We start from the raw sequence: 19,571 nt of genomic DNA on the forward strand, positions 1-19,571 counted from the left end.
GTCATGCACACTCTCTTTCAAAATAAATAAACTTTTTTTAAGAAGATTAAAAAAAAAGATTGGAGAGTATGAGAAAATATTAGTATTTTATTATTCTTTGAGACTCTTTACCACATTAGAATAATCCATGTCACTATAGTCAGTTTTACAAGATTAGTAAGATTCATTCTTATTTCTAAATATTCAAGTATTCCATTATATTTCCCTTAGGACATACCAGGGTAAAAAACAGAAAGTATGTTGCATCTGAGCCACTATTAGAGACAGAGACTAAAGAGGTAGGTATAAATGATGCTTCAACATCAAGGCAAGTGAGAGGGGAGGGGAGGGGAGGGGAGGGGAGGGGAGGGGAGGGGAGGGGAGGGGAGAGGAAGTTAAAGAAAAGAAAATTAAAGAAAAGAAAAAGGAAAGAAAAGAAAAAAAGACAGTCAACAGTGCTGAATGTTAAAGAAGCATCAACAAAGATACACATTACTATAAAGGATGTACTAGATGTGTCCAGAAGATCTGGGGCAACCATAGTAAATGCAATTTCAGCAAAATGGTAGACCTTGAAATCAAATTACAATGGGAGTTAAAGGAACAAATAAGAGGCTGAGGAAGTGAACCTAGCCAATGCCTGCCGGACTACTCAATCAAGAAAGGAAATAATAGTTCCTATGAATGTTGATTTTCACAAATAAAAATTTTTTGTTTCAAGTTTTTGAATTATTAAACTTTTTTTTAAAGTTTATTTATTTATATTTGAGAGAAAGCACAAGCAGGGAAGGGGCAGATAGAGAGGGAGACACAGAATCCGAAGCAGGGTCTAGACTCGGGGTTGTCAGCATAGAACCAAGGTGGCCTCGAACTCGCCAACTATGAGATCATGACCTGAGCTGAAGTTGGGAGGCCCAACCAGCTGAGGCACCCAGGTACCCATCCTCTTTATACTTTTCCATAAAAGACCAAAGCATATAATATATTAAGCATTAAAACCATATTTCTCTTACTTTAATAATCTTCTGCTATCCATATATAAATTAAATAAGAAAAAAATTTTAAACATCTAATAATGCCAGTGAATAGGTTTAACGATAAATACTTGGACATACCCAGTTATTTCAGTTGCAGAATCCTATTACTGATATCCATCTACTCTATGTTCTTCCTTGGCATTTATGTATAATCTATTTACAGTATTAAAGAAAAGAATTACAGCGGTGCCTCAGTGGCTCAGTCAGTAGAGCATGTGACTCTTGACCTTGGGGTTGTGAGTTCAAGCCCCATGTTGAGAGTAGAGCTTACTTTTTAAAAAAGGTAAAGAATTACAGACACTGGGCATAAATTACAGGAAATTTCTCAATTACACAGTACATTCGAATCTATTTCTAACACCCATTTCCAACACACATTAACAAATCTTAAACACAAACAGGTCAATGGACAAAGTAGATAAAGAAAACTAGACAAAAGGTAGCAGAGGCGCAAAAGCAGACAGATACAGAGGACAGGAAGAGTGACAACAAGGCAATACATCACAGTACTTAATTTTTAGATGACTCAGGACTAAAGGTACTATAGATTTATTTTATTGATGCGAAATCTGTTGTGAAGAAAATATATTAGTCTTTCAGATAATGCTATATTTCAGATATATATTCAGGGAGTGAACAAAGGACGACCAGACACAATGCTTCAATAAAATAGATCTTTAGAATAATATTTGCTTGCAAAAAGGTAATGTTCTGGTTCTAATATTTGAACTCTGAAAAATTACAATTTAAATTTTAGATACCATAAACATGCAGCATACAGCCTACTTTAATTTTATAGTTTCCACACACACAAAAATTTGCCTTTTAATATGTATTGTTATATGCAAAATAACACTCTACCAGAACCAAAAGAATGCTATCTCAAGTCATAATGACTTTTTTCTTAAGTTTATTTAAGAGAGAGTGCGTTTGAGGGATAAGCAGAGAGAGGGAGAGAATCTCAAGCAGGCTCCATGCTGTCAGCACAGAGCCCAACATGGGGCTCAAACTCACGGACCAGGAGATCATAACCTGAGTTGAAACTATAAGTTGGACGTTTAACCAATTGAGCCACCCAGTGCCCCTCAATACATAACAACTCTTTATCTTTCTTTTTCCCTTCTCTGAAGCAAAGTGGGTAGGGTTTATTTGGGGCTGAAACCTTAATAGTTAATTTTTTTTTCAGTTTTGCTTCAAGGATTTTTTTACTACTCTTTGTACTGCCTGCCTTGTTAGTGAACTATCACTCTCTTTCCATAGGAAAAGTCCTTTCCCTTCCATACGTATGAACAAGCTCCCCACCTTGTTCAAATCACACAATACTCATCTCACTGGCAAGCTGAATGACTCTTTAAGTAATGTAAAAAGGAGATATAGCAATTATAGTCATTCTGATCTCTTACCCTAAACTGAAATAAAGTGAACGAGATAGATTAAACACCAAAAGGAATGTCTTTATTCAGAATATGCAGTCCCAAACAGTAAAAGCCAAACTGCACAAAGAGAACAGTAAAGCAGGTGCAAAGAAGCAAAGCCAAGTCTCCAGTCATCTAGAGACAGAGAAACTAATAAATCATAGAGGGGCTATGAAGAGAAAAGGAAGAAGAGAAGTGCCTAGCTTTATAGATAGCTCTCCATTCCTTGGTTCCTGTGCTTCAAGTAGCTTAACGGCAGTATTCTGTTGCAATAATCTTTTTTTTTTTTTTTTCACTTAAGCTAGTTGGGAAGTAGGCTGCAAATAAAAATCTATACCGGCAAAGAATTTTTTTTTTAATGTTTATTTATCTTTGAGAGAGACAGACAGACCGTGAGCAGGGAAGGGGCAGGGAGAGAGGGAGACACACTGAAGCAGGCTCCAGTCTCTGAGCTGTCAGCAAGGAGCCAGATGTGGGGTTCGGACTCACAAACAGCATGATCATGACCTGAGCCAAAGTCGGATGCTTAACCGACTGAGTCACTCAGGCACACCAACAAAGAATTTTTTTTAATTATTTTTTTTAATGTTTATTTATTTTTTGAGAGAGAGACACAGAGAGAGAGAGCGTGCATGCGCGCACCCGCAAGTGGGGGAGAGACAGAAAGAGAAGGACAGAGGATCCAAAGCAGTCTCTGAGCTGACAGCAGCAAGCCCAAACGTCAATTGGGGTCCAAACTCATGAACTGCAAGGTCATGACCTGAGCCAAAGTTGGACGCTCAACCAACTGAACTGCCTAGGCGCCACAACAAAGAATTTTTCTGTATTTCTCATGCCCCGCTTTTTTTTTATTGACTTTTCCCGTAAATAGTAAGAATGCAATTGTTGGCCAAAGCAACATCATGTCATAGAAAAAGCATCTGCTTTGATAACTGGGGACAAACTCAGCTCTGCCAACTTCTAATGGCAAAATCTGTATGAAGTTCCTTAATTTCCAAATTTCTAAACAGGTTTAATGTCTATAACTTATGAGTAAACCTGTTGTGTATAATGTGGGAAGAAGGTATCCAGAAAAGCTATTCTTTACTGTTTTGTATTATGGAATCTAGAACTATTTTCCTTTCTTTCTTTGGTTCTGGTCCCAAATATGTAGTCTCAAAAACTCGAGAGTTATCTTATGCAAAACTCAAATTTGTTAAAAAAAAATCCAAACTAAGCAAGAGGCCAGCCACTATAAATGATATGCCTAGGTCCTACAGACTTTTTACTGTAATTTTTTTACAGGGCACTTTTAACAGAAGCCAGCGAAAAATACTGATCTAAACATCTAAGAAGTATATAAACAGGGTACTATTTTATCTATCTGGGATAAAGTAAAATTACCAGATTTGAGAATACTGACCATGTGGTTGAAACTCAGTTTTAAAAAGATTTTTCATACTAACCAAATAATACATTGTAAGGGTAAACAACTATGCCATAATAATAAGACATCAAAATACTCCTCACCAAAACATTCAAGAATGCAAAGGCCAACTTCATATTCATTTCATACTCTGCATTTAAGTTGTTCTCGCTTTGAGAATACCCTCCTATTATTTCAGTATACAGGCTTTTCTTATTTTATCCTTTGCCAGCCACTCTGTTCCTCTCATCTCAAACCCACAGTTCTTAGCTCTGTGTGTCTGCAAGCGCTGTTAGTTTTCTATCTCTGAAATGCCTTTTATGCTAGTCTACCTGACAAACAAGCAGATTTAGGCTCGCCTGCCTCGTAGGTTTAAATCTTAAACACACTTCCATTAGAATAATATGACATCTTGAATTACTATTGAGTACTCTCTACATAGTATGCTAGTAGCTTTACATACATATTATCTTTATCTTGGTCAATCAGGTAGGTATTATATCCACAATTTCCCTAGATAACCTGCTCATAATCATAGCACAGCCAATATAAAAATTCCTGTGTGGCTCCAAACCTTGTTGTCTTTCTACTAGTCTGGAGGTATTAAGGTTTTTGGAACCCAAGACCCTTGAGAATCTATGAGCTATGAACTTTCTCTACCACCTCCCCAATAACAAACTTACACACAAAATATTATGTACAACTTGAAAGAGTTCACAGACCTCCTGAAGCTCATCCAACACCCCCAGGAAAACTTTCTGCTGTTCTCACAAGGCTATCCACAGTTGGTAAACTTCTTGAGGAAAATGTCCTATTTTCAATTGGTAATTGTAAACACAGTGCTGAGGCATAGTGGGCACTTAAGGAATATCTTTTGTATGAATGGTGGATGGCAAGAACCATAGAAGGATGATAGGGACACATTTTTGCATTCCTCCAGAGTCTACCAGGGTAGCTACTCAATGTTGTTAAGTAGCTTTTCAAATGCAGATTACATGTAAGAACAGTTATTAAAGGAAATGTAGATATTAGTAAACATCCCAAAGCCTCTGAGATTAACATGACCCACGTTCCAAATTCTCCAGGAAAAACCAAGGGACAAACTACTTATATCTGCCATAAGCCAATTCACAGACACTATAATATTTTACAAATGGAAACAAGACTTTTGTGTATTTCAGAGGAAAGGAAGTAATTGTCAAGGTATGACTGCATGAATCTAAAAAATTTTTTAGACTCTAAAGAATCTAAAATGTAAATATATGACAGGAAATACAAAATGTTGGGAGAAAAATTCAACTATTTGGATGAGACTTAGGGTCTTAAGGGTTAGAATAACTGCGTATCACTGGGCTTGCTTTAAACAAGTCTTGAACTCAAATCTAATGCAAGGCTTTTTTCCATGACATTAAAAATTGAATTTTACAGTGGAGATATCATTACAATGAGATAAATTTACAACGGAGAAAACTTTAGATAAACTGAGCTAAAATATTTATCCCAGAAAATGAGAATTAATTTTTGTTTCTGAGTTCGGGGTGAACATGGTAAAGCCATTCTAAATTTTTAGTGTTTTGACCTTCAGAGTACTGGCCTATAAGGAAAGTTTGCTAAGAAATGGAAAAAGTATGTTTAATTTAATAGTACAACCACAGATAAGATTTCATTCATTCAGTGGGTACGCTCAAGGACAAGAAATGGCTTATTCTAGAGGGAAGAGGATACATACTACAGAGTACAGAAGTTTAATACTGCCAAGGTAATGTAAGACTATATTTAAAAGGCTCTGGAATGCCAAGTTAAGAAGTACAGACTTTATCCTCTCACCTTGTGATATTAAACTGGGGCAAAAGTTACAAAATTGGGAGGACAGGATAAAGGGAAATTGGGAAGACAGCATATAATTACAGTTTGAAAATAAGCACAGCTTTGATCTGATGCTTCAATTTGGCATAGGCATCCAAAATTCTAATAATTTTAATGGTGATCAAAGGGAGCTTTGAGTTGTTTTTGAACTTACGTGTTTTGATAACAAAAATAAAAACATGTTTCCAATATGGTCCTACATAAATGTATTAGTAAACAGAACTAAGTAGCAACACTGGGACTAAAATTCACATATCCTGATTTTATAATCAGCATGCTTTCTATTATTCCACAGATGCCAACACTTGAAAATGGTATTTTAGGAAAGTGAGTACAATATGTAGAATGGATTGGATGAGGCAAGAAACTAGAGGCAAGAAGAGAACAGCTATTGCTGTAATCATTCTTAAATCACCCACAAGTTACAAGGATATTGTTATTTTTGCAGAAACGCCAGTGACATGGTATGTAGATTTTATTAATGAAATCTAAAATCAAAAGTTAAAAGTAGATATTTTATTAAAATTAATATTCTAAGATAGTGTCCCCAAAGTATGATTCATGGGGTGGGAGATACATTAAGTGTTTCCCTGAATCCTTATGTATATCAGACAGCATCCAGAAAAAAATATGTACTGTTCTATTTTTCATATTTAGGCAGAAGATATTACAATTAATAAAATCCTATTTATCTAAATGTTTTTGAATTCAGTCTAGTACTTTGTCTCATATTTTCTTTTTCAGTGGATAATGAAATACAACCACAGTTGTATAAGTACATCTTTATGCATATAAAGGGGAAAAGCAGTTCTCAAGCTCATCTAAGAGACAAGCTCTTCGGACCATTTGAAGAATCCACTTGAAGAATAAATCTCTGTCTTACAATTTTTTTTAATGTTTATTTATTTTTAACAGGGTGGGGGGGGGGGCGGGCAGAGAGATGAGGACAGAGGATCCAAAGCAGTATCTATGCCTATAGCAGTGAGCCCAATGTGGTGCTTGGATTCACAAACCGTGATGATGACCTGAGCCATAAGTCAAACACTCAGTGGACTGAGCTACCCAGGCACCCCTCTCCATCTCAGAATTTTAAGCTCACTACAATTTCTGCTCATGCAATGGCCACTAATGCCTATTAAGTGCCAAGTACTATATTAAGCAAGAAGGATACACAGATAATTAAGTCACAGTCACTAGCCCTGGAGGCTTTCAGTCCGGGAAGTCAGAAATGTAAATGTTTATGAATCTAATGAACTGAGTGCTATAGAAACACAGAAGTGTTTAACACATGAACAAAAAAATTTAATCTGTCTAAATGTTAAGGTCTTACTTTCAGTTTCAAACTGTCAAACCTTTTCCAAACTAAATGTCAAATATTGAAGGGAAAAAAGCTAACGGTATTCTAAAAGTAAATACGGACAAACATTCTTGCGAATTTAACACTTGTAATAGGATGCTGTCTCCAGTGAGCCATGTCAGGAGAGTTACTTAAAAGTTTACTTCCACTTGCAAAGTTAGAATACAAGTATGTTTGGCTACATACCCATCAAAGGCTGAATAAGAAACTGAACCAATTGAAATGGGAAAACCCTAAAATTAGCTCAAATGCAAAAACGTGGAAAATACTTCCTATCACTCTAGCTTTGAAAGACACGTTAGACATACATACAGTACCAGTTATATAAACTTACTAAGATAATTTTAAAAACCTACAAGCTACAAGATAACCTACTTCACACCCACAAGGATGGCTATAATCAAAAAGACAGACAATAACAAGTGTTGGTGAAGATGAAGAGAAATTGGTAGGAATGTAAAATGTACAGCAGCTTTGTATAACAATCTAGCAGTTCCTCAAAATGTTCAACAGTTACCATATCACCCTTTAATTCTATTCCTAGGTATATACCCAAGATAAAGGAAAACATATATCCTAACAAAAAATTGTACATAAATGTTTATTCATAAAATATATTTTATCTATTGTTATATAAAGAAAAGATTTCAAAAAGTGGAAACAACTCAAATGTCTATCAACGGATGAATGGATAAACAAAGTGTAATATATCCATAAAATGGAATATTATTCAGTCATAAAAAGAAATGAAGTAATTCTGAGTCCTACAACACATAGATGAACCTTGAAAACATTGTATATATTAAGTCAAAGGACTTCGCCACGAAACATCACATATTGTATGATTCCATTTACATGAAATGTCCAGGAGAGGCAAATCCATGGAGACAGCAGGTAGATTAGCGGTTGCCTGGGGTTAGCGGGGAGGTAAGGGAGGAAGAATGACTGCTAATGGGGGGGGGGTGTCTTCTGGGGGTGATAAAAATTGATTGTAATGATGACTGCACATTTTTGTGAATATACTAAAAACTATTAAATTACACAGCTTAAATGGATAAATTTTATTGTAGGTGAAGTATCTCTCCATAAAGCTGTTACTGATTTTTAAAACACCTACAAGCCATGATATTAAACAATTTAACAAACAATGAAAATGTGTATACATATTTTGGCTGTGCAGCATGAGACCTTCCAGGCTTTCAGTCTTTTCTCCCCTCCTGTTTTCTAACATTTCAAATCCAAACTTTAAATAAAAAACTTCAGAGGTCTCATTTAACCAAAAGACAAGTTCTCATTATCTGTCTTTTAAAATCGTATTTAGGGACACCTGGGTGGCTCAGTTGGTTGAGCATCTGACTTCGGCTCAGGTCATGATCTTGTGGTCCATGAGTTCGAGCCCCACATCGGGCTCTGTGCTGACAGCCTGGAGCCTGCTTCAGCTTCTATGTCTCCCTCTCTCTCTGCCCTTCCCCGCTCGCACTCTGTTTCTCTTTCTCAAAAAAAAAAAAAAAAGAAAAAAAGAAAATCATATTTAAACAGCAATCATTTCACAAAAGAGGGCATACATATAGTTAAAAAACATGAAAAATACCGCATCTATCTTATCTAAAAAAAAAAAAAAGGCAGAATGTGGGAGGGGAGTTCTCCTTCAATCTGTCTTCCTCTAGTTTCTACTGTCTGCTTTCAGAATGTTAGAGTAAATGTTAAGAATTTATACTTGGGGCGCCTGGGTGGCCTCAGTTGGTTAAGTGTCCAACTTTTGGTTTCAGCTCAGGTTATGATCTCACGATTCGTGAGTTCGAGCCCCACATCGGGCTCTGCGCTAACAGCATGGAACCTGCTTGAGATTCTCTCTCTCTCTCTCTCTCTCTCTCTCTCTCTCTCTCTCTCTGCCCCTCCCGCACTCACTGTCTCTCTCTCAAAAATAAACATTTAAAAAAGAAAAAGGAAAAAAAATGTATACTCCTTTTCAGACTGCTCGTTATTCCTTCCTTCCTTCCTTCCTTCCTTCCTTCCTTCCTCCCTCCCTCCCTCCCTCCCTCCCTTCCTTCCTTCCTTTCTTTCTTTCTTTCTTTCCGGACTGCTCTTTAAATGCTGTTGCTTTCCAACCTAAAACTGGTCACTTTATATGTTTATCTGAACACACTCATTTGCTCCCATACTTGCAACTACCTCTTACATGCTTATATGACAAGTTTCAAATTTTTAACTCCATCCTGTCAGCTCTCTTGAGCCCTACATTTCTACTCAATGTTTCACGCACCTCAGTTTAACACATTTAAAACTAAATTGTCCCCTACCTTGAAATCTCCTCCAACCGTCTTCTGCTTGATCCCCTCTACCTGTTTCTCCTCCCATACTCCTAACCCTACCAAATGATATCTTCTAACGGGTGATAGTATACCAAACCAGGAACCTTGGAGTCATACTGCAAATATTTCTTTCTCCTTTACTACCCACATCTAGTGAATTGTTAAATCTTCTTTCTTAATCCTTATCAGATCCTTTTTATACTCTTTCTACTGTCTTAGTCTTCTTATATTTCAACAGCTTCCAAAATGTTCTCCTCCATCACTAATTCCACCCTTAATACTGCCATCAGAATCAACTTTCTACAACACAAATCTGTCAAATAACTGCTTATTCTTTTTTTTTTCTTTAGAGAGAGAGAGCGAGAGAGAGAGAGAGAATGAGAAGGGGAGGGGCAGAGACAGGAGAAGAGAGAGGGTCACAGGATCCGAAGTGGGTTTTGTGCTGGCAGCAGAGAGCCTGATGTGAGCCTCAACTCACTAATGTGAGAACATGACATGAGCCTAAGTAGGACGCTTAGCAGACTGAGCCACCAAGGAGCCCAATCACTGCTTACCCTTCTTAAAGCATGAAGTGGCTCTCCAGAGACCAATAGTAGTGATTCTTAGCTTTTCTACTAGCACCTATCTGAATGATAGAAATGAAGGCTCATACTAAAGCAGGCTGGAGCCAGAGGGTGGGGGTGAGTGGTTGAAGGTGGAGGAAACACTGCTAGAATGCTCAGCTACTATGTGTATTTTCTTAACACCTGCCCACTATCCATGTGAGTTTAGTGTAGAACTGTTCAAAATTATTATCATTGAACTACAGAATAAATTATAGCATAGATATAAGAACTTTCACAATCTAACCCCTACCTAACTTACTCACGTTATTAGTCCTTACCATGCATTACCTCATTGGTTCTCAAAGTATGGTTCAGGGACAGCCCACCCCCAGATCATTTCAGAGTCCATGAAGTTAAAACTCTTTTCCTAATATTAAGTCATGTTTCCTCACCTATAAATATGATAACGCACAGACTTTCGCACAATAATTTTTAAAAATCAGTTTCATTCTCTGAGGAGTATACAGTAGAGTTTTCTAGAGTACATGACATGTGATGCTATGTGAAATGTAACATTGCAATGGTATGAGTGAAGCAGGGGAGGGGCTTCTATTAAGCCAGATGTAGAAATTTGCAAAATATACAAATAATGCTGCTTCTCACTACCTTTTGTTTTGAACAATTATCTATCACATAGTTAATATGGAATGAGTTTATTATCATTATCTTAAAGTGTACTATTTTTTAAAATATGTTTTAATTTGTAGTATAATAAATAAAAGCTTTTTGGGGGCCTTCAGTAATTTTTAAGAATGTAAAGGACTCTTGAGATCAAAAGATGTGAACTGCTGCATTAGTTATAGCAGATTATCTTTTTCATTTTTTAAAATATAATTTATTGTCAAATTGGTTTCCATAAATTATGGCAGATTATTTAACACTTCCCTAAACATGTTCCACTTTAAAACTTCCATCCTTTTGCATGGTGATGTGCCCTCAGCCTAGTCCCAGCCAGGTCCTAAGAGACCTCAGATGTATCCTGGAGAAACAGAACAAAAAGAACAGAGGTTTGGGGGTACCTGGCTGGCTCAGTTGGAGGAGAATGTGACTCTTGATCTTGGGGTCTACACCTGTGCTGGGTATAGAGATTGCATACATACATACATACATACACAAATAGAACAGAGGTTTTGAAGTCAAGCAAGATACTTAACTCTCAGAGTATGCTTCCTCATGTGTAAAATACAGGTTATATCTACCTCATAAACTGTTGAGTTAGTAAGAAAGGGTGTAAAGTATCTGGCGCAGTGTTTAGTATATAATAGAGATGAAAAATGTTAAGTTCTTTCCTACTTAAAATAACTTATAAAGTCACTAATGTTACCATAGTAAAATAAAAACCGTATAACAATTATTTAATCATAACAAAGCAAATAGGCTGGTCATTTTGAGCAGTTCTGTCAGGATTACCACTTGTAGAACAAATGGTTTTATATAATAAATCCCCTGAAATAAATAACTTCTATGGTAGTTCTTGGGTATCTTTGATAAATTAAGTTCAGATTAGTTTAAAACATCAAAGTTATTTTAAATAGCATATTAATATAGGATGGCTTGCTATTATACCCAGTTCAGCCTCAGAAAAATGTCCTTAAATCCTCTCCTCCCAATATTTCACAAAAAAGTACTAGAATTCACACTTCTGTTGCATTCTATATTTTAAATACTCCACTGAATTCACTTATTATATTTTTGTTTTCACCTTCATAAATGTAGAGAAAGCTGGCTTTTAAGCTGAAGCTGCCATATTTGTTTGTAGCTTAAGTGTCTTTTGTGATTTTTTCATATACAACTGTGTAATGTAAATTAGATAAACTTTAGCCTGATCAGAAGAAATCTACTTCTTGTTTTAATGTTCTAGACATTACAAAGCTTTAAAACGCACAAGAAAATGATTGAAAACAAAGCCCAGATACTTCTTTCTTTCTATGTCTAGTTATCTGTGACTGACTATATGAATTAGCCATATGAGAATACACAGACCTTAGCACAATAATTTGTTAGATGATGACACTAAACGTCAGTCCCAGACCTCAGCCCTGTGAAGTAGCATTTTTCTTCTTTAAAAGATCAGTCATCTGGGGTGCCTGGGTGGCTCGGTCAGTTAAGCGTCCGACTTCAGCTCAGGTCATGATCTCACGGTCCATGAGTTCGAGCCCCGCATTGAGCTCTGTGCTGACCGCTCAGAGCCTGGAGCCTGCTTGGGATTCTGTGTCTCCCTCTCTATCTGCCCCTCCTCCACTCACACTCTGTCTGTCTCTCTCTCCCAAAAATAAGTAAACATTAAAAAAAAATTTTTTTTAAATAAAAAAGAAGACTTGCAGTCAAGATAGGAGAAACCGAGTTCCAGACCTGCCACAAATCAGATGTTTAACCTTCAACATGCAAGTAATCATCTTGGTACTACAGTTTACACCATCTCAGTATCTTAGTTTTCTCCTTTCTAGGGTTGGGCTGGGGAGGACTCAACACACCAAGGCCAAAAATAGAAAACTCAAAGAATAGTTAATGACAGGTGGAAAATTTTCAAATTAAAACAAGATACTATTTTCCGATCATCAAATTATCAAAGAGCAAGATAATTAAATGAACACTCATGCATTACTGACAGTTGTATACATTGATACTTCTCCAAAAGGTTATTTATAGATCTGTATTAAATGTTTATATCCTTTTACCTAGTACTTCCACTACTGGAAGATATCTTATGCAATATTCCAATATAAGGAAGCTTTACACACAAGTGTTCATTACAGAATTATGATATTGTAATAACAGAAAATAAATGGCCTAAACATTCAACCACAAGCAAATGGTTAAGCTATAAAATGGTTGCCAGGTGAAATATATTATATAGCCACTGAAAATGACTTTTACAAGTGAAAAACACTTATCAAAATGTTCAGTTAAAAAACAACAACAACGATATTGGGGCACCTGGGTGGCTCAGTAGGTTAAGTATCCGACTTCAGCTGGTTTGTAAGTTAGGCCCTGCGACAGGCTCACTGCTGACCATGCAGAGCCTGCTTGGGATGCTCTGTCTCCCTCTCTCTCTACCCTCCTCCGCCTGCTCACATGTGTATGTGTGCTCTCTCTCTCAAAATAAATAAACATTTAAAATACATATATACTTACATATATAATGGACTATATATATGTATATATATATACAAAATGGAAAAAATATATATATGTAAAATGGAATATATTGTATGGTCACACAGATGCATTAAACAGAGACAGCCTTTGAGTGATGGGACTAGGTAGGCTGGATACAACAATGGAAAGAAAACATGTTGGATGTCCACCCACTTTCCTAAGAGTAAGGCATTATTAATTAGTCTATAATTTCCAAATTTGAAACAATGAACACCAGTACTTTATACTTGAACAGGATTGTAACAGCTAGATTATCTCTAAGGCTCAGTTCTAAAATGCTAAAATTTAAAAATGCATTTTTAGCCCACATAAGATTTTAAGAATAACAGAACACTTAAAATTATTAGCTGATTTTCTATTCTCTTTCCATGGTAGAAGGGCATGGTTTCCCACCAGCATACCACCCAAGGGAAAAAGCAGCACAATCTAGCAGTCTTAATTATAGCTATTGCTTATCAAGTCATGGAATAAAAAAAGCAAGCACTATAAAAGAATAGCCTTAGTCATCAAATCTCAAATGTAGACTCACCTAGTATCCCTAGGTATTATGGAAAAAAAAGAAACTCATTTAGTCCTTCAGAAATGAAATCTCCAATAGGAATCCCTGACTCATCCCCAAAGCACAAACCCCAAGGCTACTTCCCCCGTAGTTCAGAGACTGGGCACCTGTCCTGATGGCCTTCATCACCAAACAATGCTTTCCTGACAGGATGTGCCCAGGGATAACCAGATGACTAGCATGCAAAGGAGAAGTGACCATGGACCACACCACCTCTTCTTCCATAACCAAAATAAGACTGTAATAGACTAATTTTAAACTTTTAAAATATCTTAAGTAAATATTTTCTATTTTTGCTAAAAATATAGAAAAAAGGGACTCCATCCAATTATTGGTAAGTGACACTACCCAAAAGATACGAACACAATCAAAATTCTCAATGTAAGTCGAGAAAATGTTCCTTACCTTTACTTCGACCAAAAATTAATTTTTCAAAAATACATAGGCTAAATATCAACAGAAAATGTTTAAAAGAAGGCATAGATTATTTATATTTTTCTGTTCTGAAAAGATACTAACAAAATCTTACTCCTATCCTCTATTATTGGTCTAGGAAGGCGGGAATCACAAAGCTCAACAATATTATTATTATATTGAGTAAGGTCAACGATCTATTTTATAAGCTGTTAACAATTTTAATGCTAAGGCTTTACTAGACTGGAGTCACTTTAAAATGTGAAAAAGCATTTCAGTACTAAAAGTCATATCACCTGCACCTTGTAAACAATTAAACTGTACTTTGAAACAAAAACTAGCCAGCGTTTGCTGCTCATTCATTTTTATAGACATTAACTGTGTATCCTTTTTACAATCAAGAATTTCGGAGTTAAGTGCTTATTCTTGGAGTTGTATCTTGCCCAGGAGCAAAATTTTCCCTAGCTTATTTCCCATTCTCAAACCCCGCCAAGGCTAAGGAGCAACCTCTTCCCAAAGTCCCACTTCCTTTTCCATTCCCCAGACCTCCAGAGTTTCCAACGCCCCAGTCTTGCGCAATATCCGTAGGAGCAGCAGCCGCAACCACCGCCTCCTAAGCCGAGAAACAACCCTAAAGGGAACATTGTCCAGCAGAAAAATAAAAGGGGGGCCGGAGGGACAATGTAGGAAGTCGACTTCTGGTCCCACGCCTTTGTATCTGACCCCCTCAATAAGTGATGTATCTAGAGCAATTTCACGAACAAGACTTTTAACCTCCTCTCCAGCCAGCCAGCCCAAGCAGAGGGCGGAAAGAGGGGGGCGGGGGGAGGCTGAGAAGGTTATCTCCCAGTTCAGGGCTTCAGCCCGTTTCGTTGCCTCCGCCCCACCAGGACTATTGTTCCCAAGTTCCCCACCCCCACCCCGGATAGGAAGTGATAGTCACATCCCCTCCGCCTTCGACAATATCCCCTAGGGAGTCCGAAGTAGGCTTCCTTCAGGATAATCACCCCCTCCACACACACACACACACACACACACACACACACACACACCCCGTCAACCTAAAGTCACGATGACCCCAACGCCATCTCAAACCTGGGTCTCCAGAGACAAGAGACCGGACGAGGGTAGATGGAATTGGGCAAACCAAGGGATTCCTTACGGACAATCCTTTCCCAAGCCTTGGAATAATAACTGAGAACCCAAAAAACGGCAGAACTCCTCCCTTGCCCACTTCTGAGACCAGCCTGAGCAAAGGCACCCCAGGAGTTAATGCCAACCTCAACACCCCCGTACCTCCAGCAGCTGCGATCTGCTCTCCACCCAGGGTAGACACCTTGCCTCGACCCTCCCAGGAGGGGCAGGCTGGTTAGGGAGTGGGGGTGGAGGGACGAGCCCCCCCCTCCCGCCCCGGGTCTGCACCTCCTTCGGCTTCGATTCCCGGCCGGAGAAACAATAGGTGGTCGCCGGCGGCGGTGCAGAGTGCGGGCTCCGCCGGGGCCGCTCCTTTCGCGCCCCTGGCGCCCGCGGTGGGGGCCGCGAAAGCGGGATGGGAGGGAAGGCGGCCGAGGGGCGGAGGCTGTCTCACCTCCCGCCGGCCTTCGAGACCACCCGGCCCTAAGGAGTTGGTGCGCGCCACTCCGCCCCTCTCCTCTCAGCTGCACACAAAGCGCTGGCTGCCCGGGCCGGCTGGGCGAGGCGGTGGTGGGCTCCGGTGCCGGCGAAAGGAGGCGACAGCAAGGGGAAGGACTCACCATGAAGTCCCGGGCGAAGTTGTCCTCCCCATTGTGGTCCGGACTCTTCATGGCCTGAACCCTCTGGATAAATTTCCTCAGGATTTCCACTTGCTCCATCCTCCCGCGTCCCCCCGGCTGCGGTGGCTGGCCCCCCCGCCGCCCGCCCGCCCGGCGCAGAGCTCGCTCAGTCTTCCCCAGCTCGCTTTCCCGGCCCTTCCCCTCCCTCCCGACCCCCGCCTAGCCTCGCCACTCCTTTCGGCTCCTCACCGCTTAAGGCGGCGGCAGCGGCAGCACCGGCCCGGTTCCCGACCCCACAACTTCCAGGAGCAGCGGCCGCTCTCCCACAGTACGAGGCGAGCCGCTGCGGCTAGCGCCAACCCCAACCCCCAGCTTGCTCCATCCTCCTTCCCCGCCCTCCTCCTCCTTCGTTGGGAGACGCCGCCACCGCCTCAGGAACACGGCTCTCCGCTCTCCCTGCCCCCCCCTTCCCGGTTCCTCCTCCCGCCCTCCCCCCCCCCCCCCCCCCCCCCCCGTCCACCAGCACCCGCAGCCGCCTCTCCCCACGGGCGCGGCCCCGCCGCCACCCAGACGCGCGGCCCCGCGCCGTAGCTCCGCCCCAGGCGCTAGGACGCGCCGATTTCACCCCACCCCGCCCCGCCCACCCCGCCTCCGGGCCACTCTCCTAAGCCCGCCCTGCCGGTGCTAGCCCCTCTCGGAGTGGCTGGAAGGCTTTTAGCTGTCGGCTGGGCTACTTGACTCTACTTCCGGGGCGTGGTTCCGCCCCGCCTGCTAGAAGGTCTGAGGAGGTCTAGAAGGAGGGAGTTCGCCTCTGAACAGAGTAAATCCTAGTCAGTCGAGTAAGATTTTAGTTGGAACTTGCGGGCTCACTGCCTGCTAGTGGGAAAAGCATCGTTCTAGAGCGCTTCTGCGCCGCCCACAACTGTGGGCTAGGACTACAAGTCCCGACCCGCGGGAGTCCAGGAGCGGGGGCGGGAGAGGGCGGCGGTGGGATAGAGAGGCATGCTGGGAACTGTAGTTGTGTCACCTCCACGTTCACAGCAGGTATGTCTTCATCTTACTAGTGGTTTGGTGACTATTGACGGCAATTAGACCTTGGCACTTTGGGGAATGGCTACGGTCAAGAAAAAGGAAACGTTTCTTGAGTGAAAGGACTTTTGCTTTTTTGCAAATCCGTCCAAACCCTGACAAGTGAGCTCCTATTTGGAGTGCATCCAACACGCTTGTGTTGGGGGTTGTGATTGCTGAATGAAAGGGAATTTGTCTTGCGCTTAGATTCGCAGCCCTTCCAAAATGAGTAATAGATTTTTCTCCATTGAATGGATTTTATAAATCTTCATACATCTTTGTAAATCTTCTAGTGATCAGAATATCCGTCCTAGTCTAATTAACCATTTTACAAAGAAAGTGATTCGCCTAAATTCCCTCAGCATATTCTTAGCAGAGCCAAAACTAGAACGCAAATCTTGTTTTCAGTACAATGGTTATATTTCCTCTAAGGAAGGTAAATATGTGGTAATGTGACAGAAGTGAAGGATTTTATTCATAGACTTTTTTTTTTGGTCACTTATACCCACAAGCATTTTTTACAGATACGCTGCTTGGTCAAGGAATTTGGTTAAATAGAAAATATAAGTGATAGCCCCCTTTTCCCAGATGAATGTTTAGAACTACTATGGAATAAACTCCTTCAAGAGAATAGGTTTGAGTCGCAGATAAAAAAAAATTTTTTAATAATACAATTAGTGTGTACTAATCCACTCCTCCTCTCAGAAATAGGCACTTGCAGGTGTGCCTTTCTAAATCTCTAACTATGCATTTATAAATAAAAATATACATTTTACATTATATATATATATATATATATGCAGTGTAAAATGATACAGGTTTGTTCCATATTTAAAAATTCACTTAGAGGAACAGTTCAGTTTCTAGGGTAAGCTTTATCTGAAACAAGGGTCTGGAGTATTTTACTTTAATCAGTTACTGAGACTCCATTTCACTGGATGGAAAGGTCAGGATCTGGACTTGATCACCTACCAAGATAGCTCGCTGTAGGTACCCCTTTTCCTCCAGAACTGGAAAAGAAATTAGACTCTCAGCAAAGAAATGGGCAGATGATCAAGAGTACTTCTACTTTTGATGTATCAAAAGAATGTACAAACCAGAGGGTGGTTTATAAAGACTATATGCTAGACAAGTTGTCTAACTAACGGTCTAGGGACAGTCTGATGGGAAGTGTTACTTGTTTTGAGTTACTGAGTCTATTTTGACTAGTGTTTTTGTAATTTTTTTACTTTTCCTCTTAACTGGCATGCTTCTCTCTCTTTCCTGTAACACTGTGTGTTTTTTGAGTTCTTAGCAGTTACCTGTGGCATCTGATGTAGGTTAGGGAGAACAAATGTACCTCTATGTATTTAAACTCTTTTGCAAGGGCTTGGCAGTACCTTCCTCATTTTAACATACTTAGGTCATGTTTCAATCTACAGATATTTCTTATCTACCTCAAAATATGAAGGGTTGTAAATATGAGAGATTATGCTGTGTGTGTGTGTGTGTGCACATGCAAGATACATCAGTGTTTTTAGGGATGGCTTCTTAGAGTGCATAGCCTGGAGGAAAAACAATAAGCGGTTAGTTATACCATGAGTGATACCAAATGAGTGATACAGATGTTGAGTCGTTTAAGAGTTCTGAGAAGAGACAATTGTGAATTGGTTATCATGATGCAGTGGTCCTATCCTTGAACGATATGTGAAATTGGGTTTGAACGGAAAGAAGAGCTCCCATGTAAGAGAAGTGATGAAACAAAAAGCATGAAGACAGTAAAGCAGAAGTTTGTAGCAGAATTTTTATATATGGGTGAAGGCGCTAAAGTGGATAGGGATTGGATTCTGGAGGATGTTGAATGCCTGGAGAATGATGCACACTTCATATTGTCAGTGGAAGTCACCAAAGGATTTTGAGAATAGAAGTAAAATTAGGAAAGTAGCAATCTGGCACTTTTTGGATAAATCATGACTTAATAAGTGGAAAGAATGGAATGAGGTATTAGGAGCCAATACATGAAGCAACAAAAGCTGTAACTAAGGTCATAGTACTTCAATTACAAAGACATGGATGGGGTGCCTGGGTGGCTCAGTTGGTTGAGCACTGACTCTTGATTTCGGCTCAGGTCATGACCCCAGGGTCATGGGATCAAGCCTCAAGTGGGGATCCACGCTGAATGTGGAGTCTGCTTGGGATTTTCTCTCTCACCCTCTCTCTCTCTTCCCCCAACCTCTGCCTCTCTCTCCCCTGCTCTTTCTCACTCTCTCTAAAATAAAAATTAAGAAAAAAAAAGACACAGATGGAATTGAAATTGAGAGAGACAAAGAACTCAGAGAACTAGATGACTGACTTAGTGAACAAGAAAGAAGGTAAAACTACAAATGACTGAAATTACCAAATTAGAAGAGATCAGAAAGGTTCACAGTACACAGGGCTATGCATGGTATGGGCAAATGGAAACTTTCATGCACAGATGATGAGAGGCAATTTGTCCATAAATGTATAAAAATGGAAACGTTATACATGCTTTAGCTGAAAAATTTATAGATAATATTTACAGCTGTATACAAACATATATACTTATTGCAACCCTATTTGTAGTAAAAGTGGAAACAATATACCTTCATACCAAAAGGGACTAGTTAAAAAACAAAATCAC

At 39.7% G+C, this 19,571-nt stretch overlaps 2 protein-coding genes and 1 long non-coding RNA gene across 3 annotated transcripts in view; 2 read left to right on the forward strand and 1 right to left on the reverse strand.

Annotated features, from left to right (window-relative positions):
- PTPN12 (protein tyrosine phosphatase non-receptor type 12) overlaps positions 1–16,064 on the reverse strand; it is a 101,331-nt gene extending 85,267 nt beyond the window's left edge. Inside the window, exon 1 of the mRNA XM_027071741.2 lies at positions 15,863–16,064. Coding sequence (XP_026927542.2) covers positions 15,863–15,961 — 99 coding nt within the window. The 5' untranslated portion in view covers positions 15,962–16,064. The remainder of the gene's footprint in view (positions 1–15,862) is intronic.
- LOC128314810 (uncharacterized) lies at positions 361–8,661 on the forward strand. The gene is made up of 2 exons (XR_008296889.1): positions 361–6,166; positions 6,447–8,661. It is a non-coding gene; the product is annotated as an uncharacterized LOC128314810 (long non-coding RNA).
- A 558-nt stretch (positions 16,065–16,622) lies between the features above and the next one.
- GSAP (gamma-secretase activating protein) overlaps positions 16,623–19,571 on the forward strand; it is a 204,561-nt gene continuing 201,612 nt past the window's right edge. The window contains exon 1 of the mRNA XM_053218582.1: positions 16,623–16,906. The gene's annotated coding sequence lies outside the window, so the exon portion shown is untranslated. The remainder of the gene's footprint in view (positions 16,907–19,571) is intronic.

This window comes from Acinonyx jubatus, chromosome A2, assembly GCF_027475565.1.
Source record: "Acinonyx jubatus isolate Ajub_Pintada_27869175 chromosome A2, VMU_Ajub_asm_v1.0, whole genome shotgun sequence".
NCBI classification, from domain to species: Eukaryota; Metazoa; Chordata; class Mammalia; order Carnivora; family Felidae; genus Acinonyx; species Acinonyx jubatus.